This window comes from Delphinus delphis, chromosome 21 (assembly GCF_949987515.2).
Source record: "Delphinus delphis chromosome 21, mDelDel1.2, whole genome shotgun sequence".
NCBI lineage: Eukaryota > Metazoa > Chordata > Mammalia > Artiodactyla > Delphinidae > Delphinus > Delphinus delphis.
Genome location: NC_082703.1, coordinates 5602996 through 5621275, shown reverse-complemented (window position 1 = coordinate 5621275; position 18280 = coordinate 5602996). Strand labels below are relative to the sequence as shown.

Here is an 18280-nt window from a genome sequence, read left to right as displayed (position 1 = left end):
TGTAAGCCCCGCTTTTGACAAAGTGCCTGTGGCACTCCTGCTGATGGGAGCCTCGCTCACTTCACAGATGGGTAATCACCTAGGTACGGATTGGGGAACCACCTGCCCTTTGGTGGAGCGTTTGCAGTGCTGCTTTTCCCTCGTCGTTGGTGCTTGCTTCTCTCTTCTGTATAAGGAAGTAGGGCCTGCAAATCCCATCGTGTCATCGTAGTGTGCTGAACCGTAATTCAGCTTGGTGTTTTCCCCCGAGGTTAAAATAAATCCTGGAGACATGCAGATTTTGGTCGGTGCCTACTTATGGAGAGATTCTGCAAAAATGGGAAGGGAGAGTCATCAGCCCCATCAGCCAGCCACGCCCCTCCGAGCAGCCCTCCTGCTGGCTTGCCTGGTATTTGCTGAAAGTGCCGGATCACTAGGGAGCCGGGAGCAGCAGGGCCTCGATCTCCGGATGTGCATCCAGCTGGCGCTTCATTGATCTCCGGTCTTCTTCATGGGGCAGGTGGGCAGGTGGGTGATGCCCCTGTTAAAAGGCTGGAACGCCTCAAATTAGATCTTGCTGTGGCCCCAGTGCAGTAAATATCTCTTCTGTTTCCCTGAAACTGTAGTAAGTAGTTATTTTGGCCGAGATAGTCGTGGAGCTTGGAAAAGATGATCTGGGTGCTGGGGCGTTGCACGGCTCGGCCTCTTCCCTCTTCCCACCGCTGCCTTACTTTCAGTTTTCCACGTGTCTTAGTGAGCTGGAGAGGACTCCGGCAATCCAATCTGTTAGGCTTTGGAAAGGAAGGAAGCAGAGCAAATAGTATAGTGTGACAGTCTATGGCAAGAGCAGAATCCTAGCCCTGCCTGATATAAGCCCATCATTGAGCCAGGGAATTGGCCAGGGCAGGGAGATAGGGCGGCTGGGGGGTGGGAGGGATGGGGTCCCTTGCTTCCCGTTCTGCACAGGTCTGTGGTTGCTGTAGTGGGACAGTAATTGGAAGGCCCCGTTGACCTTTACTCCGAACCTTGGGCTGCCTTTCTGCCCGGCCAGCTGAGATAAAAAGGGAGGTCCCCTTCTCCCTGAGAAACACTGGGGTTAAAGTGCAAAGGCAAGGGCTCGCCCTCCCATCAGCTGGGACTCCCTTTTGGCCATCCATTTGCGCAGCGGATCTCTGCTGCTGTGATTCTCCCACGGGCCAAGCAGGAGGTGGCTCCAGAGACCCTTCCTTGGCTTCTGATCGCAGGCCTGGTTCTGTTAACTTTCAGGGTGGCCTGGCCGAGATGGAGTCGGTGGATCTCTTGGACTGTTTTTTTTTTAACCTTTTGGAGAATTTTTGAGAAATATGATGGTTCTTGGAGTAGACGGAAGAGTGAGGGCAGCTTGTGCCTTTCCTTGTGAGGGATTCCAGCATCACTGCCTTCCCAGTGGGATTTACTTATTGATATTTGAGGGGTGGAGACGGCCTGGCAGCTGCCTGCCCTGTTTTACCTAGCGGTGGGGGTCATGTACTACTTGTTAGGCACTACACACGCACACATCTTAACAACAACAGTTACACAGTGCTTAGTCTTTGCCAGACCTCCTCTTAAGCACTTTTCACACATTATTTCGTTTAATGCACACAGCAGCCTTTGAAGTAGGTACAGCGATTCTCTCCATTTCGCAAATGAGGAAATAGGCCCTGAAGAGTTTAGTAGAGTCTGTCTGACTCTAAAACCCATGCTCTTTCACTTCACTCCAGCACAGCGGTGGGTCACTGAAATCAGCTCGCCCTCTTCAATGGTCACGTTCTTGCAAGAGTTTTGTCAGATGCTCTCAGACCCATCCTTGTCACCTGCACGTGCTCTGTGCCACACCTGGCCCCTCCTCCATCCCTACATCCAGAGATGGGAGCACAGTGCCTTTAGACAGGCAGGCTTAGGCCCTTTAGACTTTCCCCCAGCACTTTGCAAGAGGCTAGTACATAGGAGAAATAAGGATGCTTTCTTTTCCTTCTCCTACTGCCCAGGTTTTAGTGGGTGAGAAGGTCCAACTTTTAAATGAGGACCAAGCTGCTGTGCTGCTACCAGTAAGAAGGCCTACAGTGAAACTGAATCGCAGAGCCTAGTAACTGGATTCTGAAAGTGGGAGATCTCAGTTTTTATAGGCTATTTATAACCCCTGGGGCTGGTCCCTGTGCTGGTGAACTCTCTGGGGGGAGGTGGTCTCAGGAGCCTTGAGTCAAGGGCAGGCCTTTGTTTCGTACCAGCTCTAACAACCACATTTTCTCTGAACATAGATGAGGCTGCTGTTCAGAGAGGTCATGAGAGTTTAAAACATTTTGCTGTTTTTGGCATCTTTGTTGGAGTGGTATCAGTAGTCAGTCGTTCCTGCCGTTTCCCCAGTATTTTTTTCCCTTAAAAAATTCCTCGAGTGTCTCTTGCCCTCCATTGAGAGTTCTTGGGTCCAGGGGACGTCGGGCACCTTCTCTTACCCTCCCCATTCCTGTGGATGTCTGCATTCCTCAGCCTGCTCTTCCGCTGGGAATGTGTTCTCAGTACATTCTCTTCTCTCTCACATTATTCTCCGGCCTCAGACTATTTGGAATGTGCTCTTATGACAGCTTCAGAATGCAATGATGTTATAACGGTAGGAAATAGATGTTCCCACATTTTGGAAGTTAGAGTCTTTGGCCCAGTCTCAGAGCTGTGTTCTGAAACAGCCACGCTTGCGTTTTGTTGTTGTCATTCTTGTGTTTTTACTGGGCCCTGGGCATTCGTGGGCCCTCTGCAATGCACCCTTATGTAGGTGGGAGATGGAAACATAGGCGAACTCTCTGTTCGCATGGCCCATACGTTTTCTAACCTCCACACCCCAGTTCCTGTCTGCTTATTACAGTCCTCTCTGAGACCTCTGATGTCATTTCCCGATTAACTTTCTCCTGTAGAAATTTAGCAATTTCCCGTTGGTATCTCTCTCACTTACCACTGATGCTACTGTCCCCAGCTTCTACCCTCGAGGATGACAAGATAGCAGATGTATTCACTGCATCCCTGCCCGCCCCCCTATGTTAAGAAATGCCTTCCTGACTTTTTTCTGGAGCAAAATCCCTGAAATTCCCTTTCCTACCAACGCCAAGTAACATGAAAGAAAAATAACCAAATTTAAAAATGGATTCATTTTTTTTGAGTTTTGAACTACCGGAGATTATAGTGGATTATTTCATCCTGGGGCCAATACCATTTAAGGCTTTATCTCTGTTACCACTTTCTTTCGTTTGTATTTACCTCAGAAGTATCAGGACGATCAGGCAGATGAATCTCCCTTATTTCACTCTATTTTTTCCTGTATCTTCAAGCCACATTAGAGATCTTACAAATAAGACGTCCAGTACAGTAAGCCAGAGCTTTCATGACTTAATAGCTCTTCAGCTTTTCTTTAAAAAAACAAACAAACCTATTTATCCATCTTTTCATTCATCTATCTAGACATTTAACTTAAAGACGTCAGTCCCATCGCCCAAGTTTCAAGAAGGAAAATTCCACTGGGGGCGGTCTTTGTCGGGATCCCTGCTTCTGGGCGTGCTGTGCTGCAGGCTCTGTGACAGCAGAGGGAAAGAGGCACTGACTTGCGTGTGAATCTTCAGTTGACCCCCAGGACAGGGGCTCCTCTTATGAAGACCAGAGAGCAAGCAACCAAACCCACAGAGGAAAGAAAGAGCCTCTCTTAGGGGAGGCTGCAGTAGGAAGTAAGAAACCCAACTAGATTGGAGGGTGCCAAAGCCCTCTGGGTAGGTACCTAGCTTTTGGGCAACTGTGATGGGTGGAACATGGCTTTATTAGATTTAAGACTTTGAAACACTAAGAAGTCCCAAGAGCGCTATAATTTAGGCAAGGTTTTGCTTGTTTATGGACTCTGGAGAATTGAGAAATTTATTCTCAGCTTCAAAACTTGTACGCTGGGGATGGGGGTGTGTGTGGAGTTAAATAGCTTTCCCTCCTGCTAAATAAAGTAACATACATTTCCTGTAGAAAATTTGGAAAATATGGAAAAAAATATAGATGTAGATAAAATTCGCCTGTGACCCATAGATAATAACTGCTAATATTTTGGTGCCTGGATGTCAGTCTTTTTCTATCCAAATATAGAAATATAAAAATAACACCTAGAGGACTGGGATCATATTCTAAATCATATTATTGTATCTTTAAAAAACTTTGGGGGAGTTTTTCCCTAATTCATTTAAGTACTTGAAAACATAGCTATTTAAAGGTTGTGCAACATTTCCTTATGTGAATGTCCTATCATTTATTTATTATTCCCTAATCATTTGGACATTCAGGGCATTTCCAACTTTGTGTCATTATAAATTCTGTTGCAGTTGCCATCGTTTTATTTTAATCTGTATTTGCATCTTTGTTTATTTACTTGGATGGAATTCTAGAAGTAGAATTTCTGGGTCAAAGGATAGGAACATTTTTAGCTCTCTAGTTCCATACCGCCAAACTGCTTTCCGGAAAGCTTCATACTACTGTCCCGGGTGTATAAGAATCCTAAGAAGTGTCTTCAGGAGACAGCCTTCTTACTTTTCTTCCCTGCTAATGCCTCAGTCTCCCATTGGGACCTGTTTTATTTTCTTAGGGTCTTGGTCCCAAGTTGTCTCTTGTATATTAATGAGCCTGATAAAGATGTCCGTTGTCTCAATTCCTAGGGGAGAATTTTATTGTTGGCTTGAATCTCCTCCAATGATGGAGGCTAAGGCACTGGAATGGGCAGTAGAGGAGATATTTGGGACGGGGATGTTGCCCTGTGCCCTCATCTCATTCGATGGTGGGCAGCCATTGATTCTTTTCTCATGAGCTTCATCTCGTCAGCTGGCAAGCGTTGGCCAGGAATCTCAGGTTAGTTGACATTTAACCCATTTTCTGCTGCTGATCAATGGGTAACTCCATGCAAAGTCCCTTTCTTTCTAAAAGTTTCACTTTTGGGAATTCCCTGGGGGTCCAGTGGTTAGGACTCTGTGCTTCCACTGCAGGGGGCCCGGGTTTGATCCCTCCCTGGTGGTGGACCTAAGGTCCTGCAAGCCTCGTGGCCAAAAAAGAAAGTTTCACTTTTACCATCAATTAAATATTTAACATATTTTCATTTGCAGCACATACTTAGCAACTTATGTACTAAGGAAATCTAGATGGTGTAAAACTTGCTGCTTTTCTATTTTACTTTTCATTAAGGTACATTATTTACTTATTTGAATTATTGAGGCTATGTTTTGGTTTTGTTTGGGGTGTGTGTGTTTGTGAGAGAGAGAGAGAGAGAGAGAGAGAGAAAGGGAGAGAGGGAGGGAGGGAGACGGAGAGAGAGAGAGAGAGAGAAATTGATTGTGTGCAGACATAATTTTTTTTTTGCTGTACGCGGGCCTCTCACTGTTGTGGCCTCTCCCGTCGCGGAGCACAGGCTCCGGACGCGCAGGCCTAGCGGCCATGGCTCACAGGCCCAGCCGCTCTGCGGCATGTGGGATCTTCCCGGACCGGGGCACGAACCCGTGTCCCCTGCATCGGCAGGCGGACTCTCAACCACTGCGCCACCAGGGAAGCCCCACACATAATTTTGATTTGCATTTAACAAAGTCTAGGAAGGAATGTGAAGCAGGAAAGAAACATGAAGAAATGTTCTGCCTCACTGGGTGTCATTATATATTTAAACTAGCCACAGTTTAAAATAATGAGAACATTCAATGTATGTAAGATTATAGCAATGGTAACAATATATTGCTGGCTGCAGTGTAAACAGATGAAATACTTTTAGAAAGCAATTTTGTAATAAGTCTCAAGAGTTATAAAGGTTCATAACCTATGGTCTAGTCTTATTACTACTTGGAATTTATGCTGTATCCATGTGTAAAAGAAGAAGAAAGTATAAAAAGATGAATTTTAGCATTAGAAAAATTGGATATCATCTAACTGTCTAATCATGGAGAAATGGTTTAAGTAAATTATAGTAAATCCAGTCCAGTGATGTTATGCAACCATTAAAAACACTGATTATAAAGACTGTGTAGCAACATGGAACATGTTTACGGTATAATTTAAAGTTTTAAGAAGGTTGATTATGTGGACAGAAGCATGAAAAAGCATGCAAAAGTGAAAACAGTTGGCTAGAGTGATTTTTTTTTTTTTTTTAGCGGTACGCGGGCCTCTCACTGCCGTGGCCTCTCCCGTTGCGGAGCACAGGCTCCGGACGCGCAGGCTCAGCGGCCATGGCTCACGGGCCCAGCAGCTCCGTGGCATGTGGGATCCTCCCGGACCGGGGCACGAACCCGTGTCCCCTGCATCGGCAGGCGGACTCTCAACCACTGCGCCACCAGGGAAACCCTAGAGTGATTTTTTTTTTAATGCTAGCATTGTTATATTGTGAATTTTGCACTAGAAATGGAAGACACTGGGGAGATTGGCGTGCTTTGGAAAGACAGGATGCTGAGTGCGGTGGGCCGAGGTCCCTTGCTGGGCACAGAGTCTGTGCTCTTTCTTGTCCGTGTGTTGTGATGGTCTAGGAGCTCCTCGCTGGGTGGTCTCGTTACGGAATCAGAGCGAAGGTGGAGGGGCTGGCCTGAGAGAGTACTGTCCGGTGCTCTGACACAGCCAGAACACTTTGCACGCTGCCCCAGGAGATGGGCTGAGAGTCATTGTCCAGTTGAGGGACCCAGGATACAGCGGGGGTGGGCATGGGGCAACTCCTGGGGCGCATCACCCAGTGTCACCCTCCCCCCAGTATTTTTACACTGGGGAACTCGGTTAAAATGAAATTTAAGATAACAAGTGATTTTAAAGTTTAAAAGACAGGCTAGAACTGTATAACCGAGGAGTGTCATGCAAGTTGGAAGGGACATTTCGAAGAGGTGATAGACAGTATGTGTATGTGCATCAGGGTGTCCTCCCCCTTATGGATCGGCTGCTGGTACTTCCTTTTCTCCCCTCCCTGCCTGGTTTTCGGGGCTGGGGGGGTGGTGGCAGAGTTAATCCCATCCGAGGAGCCTCTCTGGGAAAAAGGGGAGGAGCCAGCGGAGACTTGGACGATGCTGGGGGGCAGGTTGAAGAAGCAGGGAGAGGGGATTGGGGGCCGGTGGCGGCTGGCTCTCTGTACCAGCAGCTGCTGGGACAAGGGATGCACCCACGGGATGAGGATGCACTGTCAGAGGACGGGGCTCGGGACCTCAGGTTTGTGTGTCTGCGCCATCTTTAGGTTTGTCGCTTCTGTGTGGGTGGGCTTGTTCGTTCTAACCACACTTCCCGTGTGATGCTTGGTTCTCCTGCCGCCCATCCTGCCCCCACCCACCTCCCACATGCTGATGAGCCCTGTGACTCAGCTGCTTCTCAGGACATCAGAGCAGCTTTTTTTTTTCTGGGCTAGAACCACAGTCAGGAGATGTGTAACCAGATTTCTTCTTTTTATCATCTTTCCTTTTGGTCCCTGAGGGTCCTCTCCCACCATGCAAGTGGGAAGCCCCCTCTACAAGAGTAGACTGTTGGAGGATTGTGGAAACAGTGGCTTCTCTGGCCTCTGACTTGAGAAAAAGACAGGCCCCTTGGGCTGAAGAGGGGACATTGGAAAGGCAGCGTGAAGTCGGGTGCTGTGCTTGCTGGCTGCACCCAGAGACAGTTGGCTTTGTCATCCACTGCAGTTTATACCCTTCCCCTTCGGGATGTCCCGGGTGGCGACAGCGCTGAATCCCCCGGAACGTCTGTCTCTGTGGCTGCGCTGGCATCAGGGGAATTTGCTGAGTTTTCTTGGGGGTTGGGTGCACCCTCACTGCAGGGCTGACCCAGCCTTTCTGCCTGGGACTCCTGATTTCCCCTGATTCCCTGGGGGAAGCTGCATCCTTTCTCAGGGATCCGCTTCCTCCCCAACCAGCGCTGGGCCTCTCCCTCCCCATTTTTGACCCTACCCCTTGGCTTGAACCCATCTCTCTCCCTTTCCTGAACTCACTTTGGCCAGTGGTGAGACGGGAGCTGGGATGGAGGCTTAGTTTGGGGAGGTACCGAGGAGCTGGGGATCTGGCCACAGGGACCTCTGACCACGTGATGCACTGCGTGCAGGGGTGTCTCCCCCCTGGCCCTCACCCTCGGGGTCCTCCTCTCCCACTGTGCTGCTACTTCGTTCTCCTCTGCCCTCTTTCTAAACCTCCTCTTCACACTTTTTCTCCTTTTCTCTCCTCCTCTTTTACTCCCTTCTAGCTGTGCTGTTTCATCTGTGTCCTGTTTCCCTGCCTGCTTTCCTTTTTGTCTCCCATCATTGCCCAGCGAGTCGCCGCGGGATCCCCTGACCCGCCTCCCTCCTGACTGAGTCATCTGCCCCGTTGGGATTCTGCCTGACCTTACCTGGAATCAAGGGATTCACTGTTTCCTGGCATCCTGGTGTGTGAGCAGGGTATTTTTTTCTTGGGGCAGCGTCTCAGCACCGCAAGGCCCCGCCACCATCCACATCCTTAGAATTCGCCTCGTCTTGTGGGCATGTGTGTCTCTGCATGTGGACTTTCCTCCTGGCCAGGAAGCCTGCGGGCGTGGCATCTTGGTAGCTCAGGGGCTTACCCAGGGTCATGGTGCAGGGCACGGCCCGAAGCCAGCCGTCTCTCAGCTGTGCTTAGTCATAGGCTCAGGGCCATGGCGGGCTTGGGTCACAGTGAATTTTTGCTTTGTTGGAGCCAAGCAGGACCAGGGGTGGGTGGGGTGGGTGGCGTCTGTCCTTGAAGTTCTGACTGTCACGTGGGGTTTTCTAACCCTTGGGCACCGTGTCGCACTTCTGCAGTGCATTGTGCGTCCAGGTGGGGTGTAGCTGCCTGTTGGAGGGTGCTTTTCCTCTTGGGGAGGAGAACAGAGCTCCTGCCTTTTCCTTTGGCTCTTCAGACAGACGGAAGGGAGCCAGGAGAGGGGAGGCCTGTCTGAGGGTGCGGAATGTCTCAAATCGCCGGACCCTCTTCTGCAATCAGGAAAGTGTTCAGGTTTGGGCTTTCTTCTGCTCCCTCATTCCTTCGATTACAAGTGGCTTCTGGGAAATGGCAAAGTGAAGGAAGTGGTCCTGGGGCTGAGGGGTGTGGCCCTGCCCCAGGAACCCCTCGGATTTGATTCCTTGGTACCTTCATGGAGCTGGAGGGGCTGCTCTTCACACCTGAATTCTCAGCAGAGTTTATCCAGGTGTTTGCACGGGAGCTCAAATCCTTTCTGCAATAGTTTCTTTACGTATAAATTGGGTTATAACCTACTTCACAAGGCTTTTCTGAAGAGTGATAACAATACCTAGTGTTTATGAATGCTTTGTCTGTCACGTACTTAATTCTCGCCAAAATCTGGTGTAGGTCCTATTATTATCCCCATTTTACAGATGCAGAAACTGAGGCATGGAAAGATTAAACAGTTTGTGGTCACACAAACATCAGTAAGTGACAAGAACTGGGATTTGAACCCAGGCCCCTGACCCAGGGGCTAGACTCACATCTTCCACGCGTGTAAAGTTGCCTAGCGCTCTGCTTGGCACATAGTGGAGCCTCAGGAAAGTTAGTTGAATTCATGGATTTTGGTGACTGTTCATGGAACAGAGTTGACAGAAGTTTCCAGGGTCTGGTTGGGGTGGGACATCTGGGGCCCTGGGGAAGGACACCCGTGGGAGAGGGTGGCAGCCTCCCTTCTGCAGAGGGGAGTCAGGCCGGAGTGAGGCACCCGCTGTACTCTCCTTCTCACGGCCCCTCCCTCCCTCCTGCCACACAGGGTAATGTGAACAGAGCCCAGGAATGCCTTATGTGGATCGGCAGAACCGCATCTGTGGGTTTCTGGACATCGAGGAGAATGAGAACAGCGGCAAGTTTCTGCGGAGGTACTTTATTCTGGACACGCAGGCCAACTGCCTTCTCTGGTACATGGACAACCCCCAGGTGAGAGGTGGTATGGGAAGGGGCAGGGTGGCCGGCCGCCCATCATTGCTGGGGCGATGCACACAGGGTTAGCCTCAGGGGCTCCCTCTGTCATGGGCAGCACAACCTGCTGGTCAGGAGGGAGGGAAAAACCCCACAAAGGCGCGCGCGTACACACACACACACACACACATGCATACACACACGCATGCACGCATACACACATGCACAGGAAACCATCCCAGACCTTAGCTGGAGGAGGAGGAAGCTCATCTCTCTCCTGCCCCTGGGGATCTGGTGCCTTTTCTCAGGCCTAGGAATTTAACCCTTGCACAAGTCTGGCAGAGGCCGGCTGGGCTGGATGCAGGCTCTGAGGCATGGCTTCCTTCCTCTTACCTGTGTCAGGAGTGCAGCCTCGTGGCCACTCCTGTTCTTCCAGTCTGGGGCTCCTGCCCAGCAGAGAATTGACCTGGTTCCCTGAACTGGACAAAGGTTGGACCTGTTTGGTCTCCTGCCCAGGGAGTCATAGGATCCTGGGTGGGAGGTGACTTTGGGGGCCACCCAGTTTGTGACAGATGAGAAACTGAGGCTCACATTGGAGTTGACTTTGGCAAGGACGCGGCAGAATGGGGTGACTTGCTTAGCGTTCTGGGGCATCAGGCACGAAGACAGCCCCCGAGGCTTTACTGCTGTGCCCGGGAATCCCTTGAGTCATCACCAGTCTGGGAAAAAGTTGCTCTGCTCCTGATTTGGGATCTCAGGTCTTCTTTTCTGGCGCTCTGAGTGTTGTTCAGTCTTCCCTTCCTGCTGCCCTGGAGCAGTCTGGTGGGTCCCACACCCCTTCCCGCCCCAAGGCCTGGCATGGCCTGTGGACCCAGCAAGGTCGTGGGTCACGGCCCTGTTGGGGCGGGAAGGGGTGTGGGCTGAGAGCTGGCTCTCGTTCAGAGACTTGGGCAGAGGAGAGTCTGAATGTTAGGGGAGGGGTTTTGCTTTAAGAGGTGAAGTGGAAAAAATCCGGGTACTCATCCTCTAGAGGCCCTTGGCATTTGTCCTCTGGATTTGATGGCTGAGAGAAAATGCTATAAATACAGACCACGTACTCAAGTCACTGCCACTAATCACCTTCTCTGGGAAAGACTTAACCCTAAATAGAAGCCCCATGTTTCACCCCACATCCCTGGTAAACCCTTCTGTGGGCTACTTTCATTTAACGTGCTGAGCGTGCAGAGTGAAACCTACACACAGACCCTCCCATCCTTGACGTACCTGGAATGCTCGCCTCTTACCATGTTTTGGTCTTGGGTTTGTTTGCCTTTGGGCTCTGCTACATCATTTTCCCTCCATTGCTCTGCACGGGTGCCCACAGCTGGGCCAACACATCTACTATGAAAGGAAGTAGCATTTAAGGTGCTGCCTTCCCACCGTTGGAGGGATTGGACTCGTCTTTGTTGCCAGTACACTTGGCTTCTGATGGGCCAGGGCTGAGCCCCAGGCTGGGGTCTCTGGGTCTACTCTTTTCCCTTTTCTCCCTTTGTGTACCTTCTCCTGCTCACCTGCCTTATTAGCTCAGGTGTTTCGAATGGATTTTTGTCCTGATTTACCTGCTTAGTGCCATGCTCCCTGCCTGGACCGTTGTTATCGGAAATTCACATGCTTGGGGAATCCTGCCCAGCTGTTGCCAGCTCCCTCCCCTGAGACTGGACCCTCCTTCACGCCCTGGGCCACAGGCTGAGGGCCTTGCTGTTGGCGACGGATCACCCAGGACCATACTGCCACCGTCTCGAGTCTCAACTGTTGGCAGTGCTCGGGATTTCCCTCGCTGTGTCCTGCCCTCTGATTTGACTGTTCCTTGGTTCCAGAACCTGCACTTCCCTCGGGCGCTGTGCCTCGGGCCGCCTTGCAGGGGTCTCTGGGGTCAGTCTCTGCGGCAGGTCGCACCCTGCCCAGGGCAGCCTCCTGCACCTCTCTGCCCCCTGAGCTGTCAGGATGCTCTTTCCTCCAGAGCCTTCTTCGAGTTTGAGTTACAAATAGAACTTGTGGTCCCTGCTCGAGATTCTTTACATTTTCCCTGGAAGCAGAGGTTTTAGCTGGCTTGGCAGATGCCTGGAAAAGGGGAGTCTTGCTGTGACATAGCAACAGTTCAGAACATTTTACTGCTTCTTCGTCAGTGGTTAGCTTAGCACTTTGTTGTGTTAACGCCAAACAGCCGTTCCAACTAAGGGGTAGATCTTTTTTGTAAGCTGTAAAATGGTATCAGTGAGCATTTATTAATATGTGCCACGCGCTGTTCTAAAGACTTCATTGGTTTTTTTTTTTGAGTATATAAATGATTTTATTGCATAACAGTTAGTAGGCATTTTGGATACAGTTACTCTAATTTGGGACTTCCCTGGTGGCACAGTGGTTAAGAATCCACCTGCCAATGCAGGGGACACGGGTTCGATCCCTGGTCCGGGAAGATCCCACATGCTGCGGAGCAGCTAAGCCCGTGCGCCACAACTACTGAGCCTGCGCTCTAGAGCCCGCGAGCCACAACTACTGAGCCCCCGTGCCACAACCACTGAAGCCCATGAGCCTAGAGCCCGTGCTCTGAAACAAGAGAAGCCACCGCAGTGAGAAGTCCATGCACCGAAACGAAGAGTGGTCCCCGTTCACCACAACCAGGGGAAGCCCACGTGCAGCAACGAGGACCCAACGCAGCCAAAATTAAATAAATAAATAAATTTATTTAAAAAAAGGCAATTAGTCTAACTTTAAGACTTTTTCACTTTTTCTAAATAAAACATTTAGAAAAATGTTTTTATTATCTCACTCTCTTATATTTTTATTTATTTATTTATTTATATTGGAGTATAGTTGATTTACAATGTTGTGTTAGTTTCAGGTGTACAGCGAAGTGAATCAGTTATACATATGCATATATCCACTCTTGTTTTAGGTTCTTATCCCATATAGGCTCATTGGGTTTTCATTTCATTCCGACAGGTCTAGTTGGTAGGCATCATTATCCTCATTCTAAAGGTGAGGTGGGTGAAGCAGAGAGGGAAAGAAATTTGCCCATGGTTTTGTCATAAGAACGTGACTGAGCCGGTATTCTAACCCTGGCCGTCTGAATCCAGCTCGCCTGCTCTTATTGCTGAGAATGAGACAGTCATCCTAATGCTGCTTGGGAGGAAGGAGAGCTCTCAAAGGTGAGTCTGTGATTAAGAAAGAGAAGCTGGGGGACTCTCAGGGCTGGGAGGTCCTCTAGAGGGCAGGTGGTCGTCTGGCTTTTGATCCAAGTGTCCAGCATTTGATAAATGTGCGCTCATTGAATGAACGAATGAGGCTGTCGGAAGGGACGCCTTTGTGAAATGCAAAGTGTCCAGCACTGTTCTCCCGGGACTGGGGATGGAGTCTACACCCAATGCAAGCTCTGCAGAGTGGGGCGAAGCAGGGAGCCAGGAGTCAGGAGGAGGTGGATGGGAGGTGACCCAGAAAAGCAAACTTGGGGGGAGGAGGGTTGGCCTTTCCCTGTGGAGAAGGACATTGGGGACTGTGTGTAGTTAACTGAACATCTTAAGTTTATAAGGAAAAGGAGACACCTGATATAATAGTTTAGGTATTTAATAGGCATTAATAAGCAGGATTTTTTCTGAACTCAGGTCTTTGATCTTTGCCTGTTTAAACCACTTGGAAGTCGGTGTTTGGGAGCCTGTTTTTACTACCACTGCTACTAGTATTACTAACTGCGGGTTATACTTACTGAGCGGTTGCCATATACCAGCCATTGTGCCGAATGCTTGGCATGTGTTATCTCATTAGGTCCTCCCAGTAATCCTGGGGCGCGGGGACTCTCTCACTTTCTCTGCAAGGTGCAGAGATGGTCAGCGGCTTTGTTCAAGGCCATGCAGGTGGTAAATGCCGAGCGGGCCCTGGAGCCAGGTCTGTCTGGCTTCAGCGTCTGCACGCCTCATCTTTGTCTGCCTCTTTCCTCCAGCGGATATGTGTGGTCCGTCCTGTGCAGGGTCCTGGAGATGGTGTGGAGGGGAATTCACCAGGAAGCTTCAGGTTTAGTTGGGGAGGTGAAAACAGCACACATAAAACAACAGTGCTAGTGGTTGCTGAGGGGGCAGGGGGGCAGGGGAGGGACGGAGTGGGACTTTGGGACTAGCAGATGAAAGCTTTTATATAGAGAATGGATAAACAACAAGGTCCTACTGTGTAGCCCAGAGAACTGTATTCAGTATCCTGTGATAAACCACAATGGAAAAGAATATGTTAAAAAAAAGAATGTATATATATATATATATATACACGTATAACTGAATCACTTTGCTGTACAACAGAAATTAACACAACAGTGTAAATCAACTATACTTCAATAAAAAAATAAAATAAATTTACTGGTAAGCAGCAACAACAAAAACAAAAAACCCTACAGTGCTAAAAAATCCCAGTCCCTCTTTATTTATTATTTTAAAATAAATTTTAAAATTTTATTTATTTATGTTTGGCTGCGTTGGGTCTTCGTTGCTGCACACGGGCTTTTTCTAGTTGCAGCGAGCAGGGGCTACTCTTCGTTGCAGAGCACGGGCTCTAGGCGCACGGGCTTCAGTAGTTGTGGTGCATGGGCTCAGTAGTTGTGGCTCACAAGCTCTAGAGCGCAGGCTCAGTAGTTGTGGAGCACGGGCTTAGCTGCTCCGCAGCATGTGGGATCTTCGCGGGCCAGGGAATCGAACCTGTGTCCCCTGCATTGGCAGGCGGATTCTTAACTACTGCGCCACCAAGGAAGTCACCCAGTCCGTCTTTATAACAAGGTGGCATATCATTAAAGTGAACAGCCCAGATGCCAATAGTTTGGGTGAAGGAGAAGGGGTTGCAGTTTTCCCCTGCGGTCCAGGGAAGATGTAGGGCCTGGAGGTGGAGTCTCAGATGGAACGGTCCCAGGCCTGGGAGACAAGAGATAAGGATGAGGTCCTGGCTCTGCCACTGAGTTGTTTTGTACGTTAGGCATGTCATCGTAGGCACTTTGGATGATCCTTAACGCGGCTTTTCGCCCTTCTGTTTCCCAAGGGGCTGAGACTAGAGCAAGACCTTTGAATTCAGCATCATTATTTAACACATATTTGCTAAATATGCCCCATGTGCCAGGCATCAGCCTAGATGCTGAGGCTGCGACAGTGCATTAGACAAAGTCTGGGCCTTCCTGGAGCCTGCACTGTAAGTGAGGATATAGAGGATTAGATAAAATTGCTGCAGGGGGAACTGCAGGGCACCCCTTCAAGGAGGGGTGGCTTAGATCCAGGTCTGCAAGGATGAGCCAGGTTAGAGTCATTATTGCTACTAGCGATTCAGGTTTGTAGCGCATTTTACAGGTCTGAAGTGTTCTCACTTACAGTATCTCACTTGACTGTTAGGCGCCTTGTCCTAAGCACAGCCTAGGGGGACAGGAGGGCACCTGTGAGGGAAGCAGCATCACTATGGGACAGAGGCAGCACCCAGGAGGGAAGGCGAGCTTGCCTGCTTGGAGGGTGTTCAGGCGTCAGTTCCCCAGAAGGAGACCCTGAGACCAGGACTCACCGAGACAAGGATTTGTGGAAAGTTCTTTTTTAAGGAGAGAACTGGGAAGCAGGACAGGGAAGGGGAGGGAGCCCGACGAGGGTCTGAGCTCAGGCCGAAGTCGGCAAAGGCTTAGCCAGATGCCCCGGGGGACCTGCTGTGAGTGGTCCCAAGGGAGCTGGCTTCGCACACCGCACTGTGGACGGTCATGGTCTTGGCTCTACGCAGGGGGACGGAATGGATACACTAACCTGAGGACAGCCCTTGGAAGCAGAGCTGCAGCAAAACGGCAGATTTAGGAGGCCAGCGGCATGTCCACTGGCGGGATGGTGGTGCGTGCGTGTGGGGGGTCGGCGTGCTGGACCAGGTACAGCCTTGAGTGCCTGATGGAATTTAGAATCCATATGATAAAGTATGAAATCAAGGCTTTTTTTTTTTTTTTTTTTTTTTTGCGGTACGCGGGCCTCTCACTGTTGTGACCTCTCCCGTTGCGGAGCACACGCTCCAGACGCGCAGGCTCAGCAGCCATGGCTCACGGGCCCAGCCGCTCTGTGGCATGTGGAATCTTCCCGGACCAGGGCACGAACCTGCGTCCCCTGCATCGGCAGGCGGACTCTCAACCACTGCGCCACCAGGGAAGCCCAAATCAAGGCTTTTTTAATCCAGGCAGTGGTGGCACCAAACAGGTAGAGGATGAAACCCATTAGCTAAAAAGGACCCTATAAATGGAAAGTTTCAATACTATTGATTATGGCCCCTGATTTGGTTCATGCATTTAAAAATCAACCTGCTGACAATATCGAGCACACAGATAATTCCTGAATAGAGACAAACATTGGCTGGATTTCCTGCCAAACATTACAATGATATTATGGCCCCAGCACATGTATTTAATTTAATGTTGGTCCCTGTCATGACAGAAAAGGTGAAATTTCTTAATTGGCCTGCTCCACTTTATTACCGACCGAGTAACCCACTATGTTTTAGTTGCACGGCGATGCTTACGTACAACTCTTGTGATGCCCACGTGGATAGGTAATTGCGAGACTAAATTATATTGTCCCGAACGAAGGATAAACAGAAGCATGAAAACAATATTGCACTAGATAGTTGTCCTTGTCAGATTTACTCTGTAGATTGTATTTTCTCTCTTTTGCCAGTAAATACTCAGATGCTTTTACTTTACAAAGGCCATAATGTGAATTATGAATCATCGTAATATCCAAAAAGATAGCATTTCTCCTCGTAACTCTGGGGCCCCGATAAAAGCCCTTTGCTTTTTGCTTTTTTTTTTTTTTTTTTTTTAAAAGCTGAAAGCCGTTCTTTCCACTGAAAGGTGCAAAGAGCTTCAGCAGTATTACAAAAAGATGGATATTTGGCTATTAGTAGAAAGAATACAGAAGAGTGGTAGAAAATGATATTAACATATAACATGGAATGGACAATAGTTTTGCCTTAAAGCCTGGGTGAAAATTGCTATTTTTTAAAAAAATTGCATTTTCTGTATCAAAAACCTCTTTGAGCAAAATTTGGCTGAAATCCAACAATGTTTAAAAGATTTTTGCATCATATGCTAAACCTGCCAAGAAAGTCAAAAATGCCAAGAAGCAGGATGATAACTTTCTTTAAAAAATGGCCAAGGGCTTCCCTGGTGGCGCAGTGGTTGAGAGTCCGCCTGCCGACGCAGGGCACACGGGTTCGTGCCCCGGTCCGGGAGGATCCCACATGCCGCGGAGCGGCTGGGTCCGTGAGCCATGGCCGCTGAGCCTGCACGTCCGGAGCCTGTGCTCCGCAACGGGAGAGGCCACAACGGTGAGAGGCCCGCGCACCGCAAAAAAAAAAAAAAAAAAAAAAGGCCAATACATACACATGGTATAAAATTCTAAATGTGGGAAAGCTGATTTAGTGACATGTGTCTCCCTTCCACTCCTGGCCCCCAGTCACAGGTCCCCTAACTAGAGGCAGCCAGGGTTTCCAGGTTCTTGTGTGTCTGTCCCGAGATATATATTCTCAGCACATATAACCATCATGATAACTTTCAGGTCTTTATCAGTTTGGGGGGCAAAGTGTTGTTAATTCATGGATTTTATGTCATTGGTGTATTAACTATCCACGGAGACACATGATTTCAAGGGTTAAGTGGCATTTCTGGCCTGTTTTTGTCCATGCTGGGTTAGCGTAGAATGCAGAATGCTTTTGGGGAAAAAAACTCCAAAAAGAAGATTTCGAGCAACAGATCTTTTTTTTTTTTTTTCCATCAAAATGCAAATTCTGCTTAGGGTAAATTATTATTAAATTAATGGTTTTAGCATTAAAATGTTGTATGGACTTTTCGAGAGTTAATATAAAATACTGTAAGTGTAATTTTGTTTTATGCGCTTTCTATAGGAATCTTACTCTTTAGGGCGATTCTCGTTTTTATAACAAGATGTACTTTGTTTAAATTAAAAAGAAGTAAAAATTAAGAAGCACTTTGGGGCAATCATGTTAATAGCTAGCACTACTGGGTATTAAAGTTCAAGCAGAGGTTTTACTAATGCAGAACCATGGGGATGACTGTTCTAAGTTTTCTTAAAATTTGTCTTCGGTTATATTGTTAAGTTTTGCTTTAGATTGTAACCTTCAGCATTTGTTTAGTGTATCTATTATATACATCTCTTTTTATATAGTTATATATGTATTTATATACAAAAGAATGCCATTTTATTATTTTAAAAAATGTCTCTAAGGCAAAGCAGGCAACTGTGTGTTTGCGAGAAGGGCTGCATATCAGATTTTGCTTCAGAATCCATCCTGTTTAGTTACGTCAGCCAAGCACAGGACAACTTGATGAACACGTTAATTGGGAAACACCCCTGTTTTTGAGCCTCTGTTGTCTC

General features: G+C 48.6%; 1 protein-coding gene across 3 annotated transcripts in view; it reads left to right on the top strand.

Annotated features, from left to right (window-relative positions):
- The window catches only part of PLEKHA2 (pleckstrin homology domain containing A2), a 57565-nt gene that overhangs the window by 2041 nt on the left and 37244 nt on the right, over window positions 1-18280 (top strand). The window contains exons 1-2 of one of the 3 annotated variants that reach the window (XM_060001420.1): window positions 3654-3749; window positions 9718-9881. In XM_060001420.1, the coding sequence (XP_059857403.1) occupies window positions 9741-9881 (141 nt within the window). In that variant the 5' untranslated portion in view covers window positions 3654-3749; window positions 9718-9740. Of the gene's footprint in view, window positions 1-3653; window positions 3750-7107; window positions 7174-9717; window positions 9882-18280 lie in introns of those variants that run through there. The other 2 variants (XM_060001422.1, XM_060001421.1) reach the window with 2 other exon arrangements.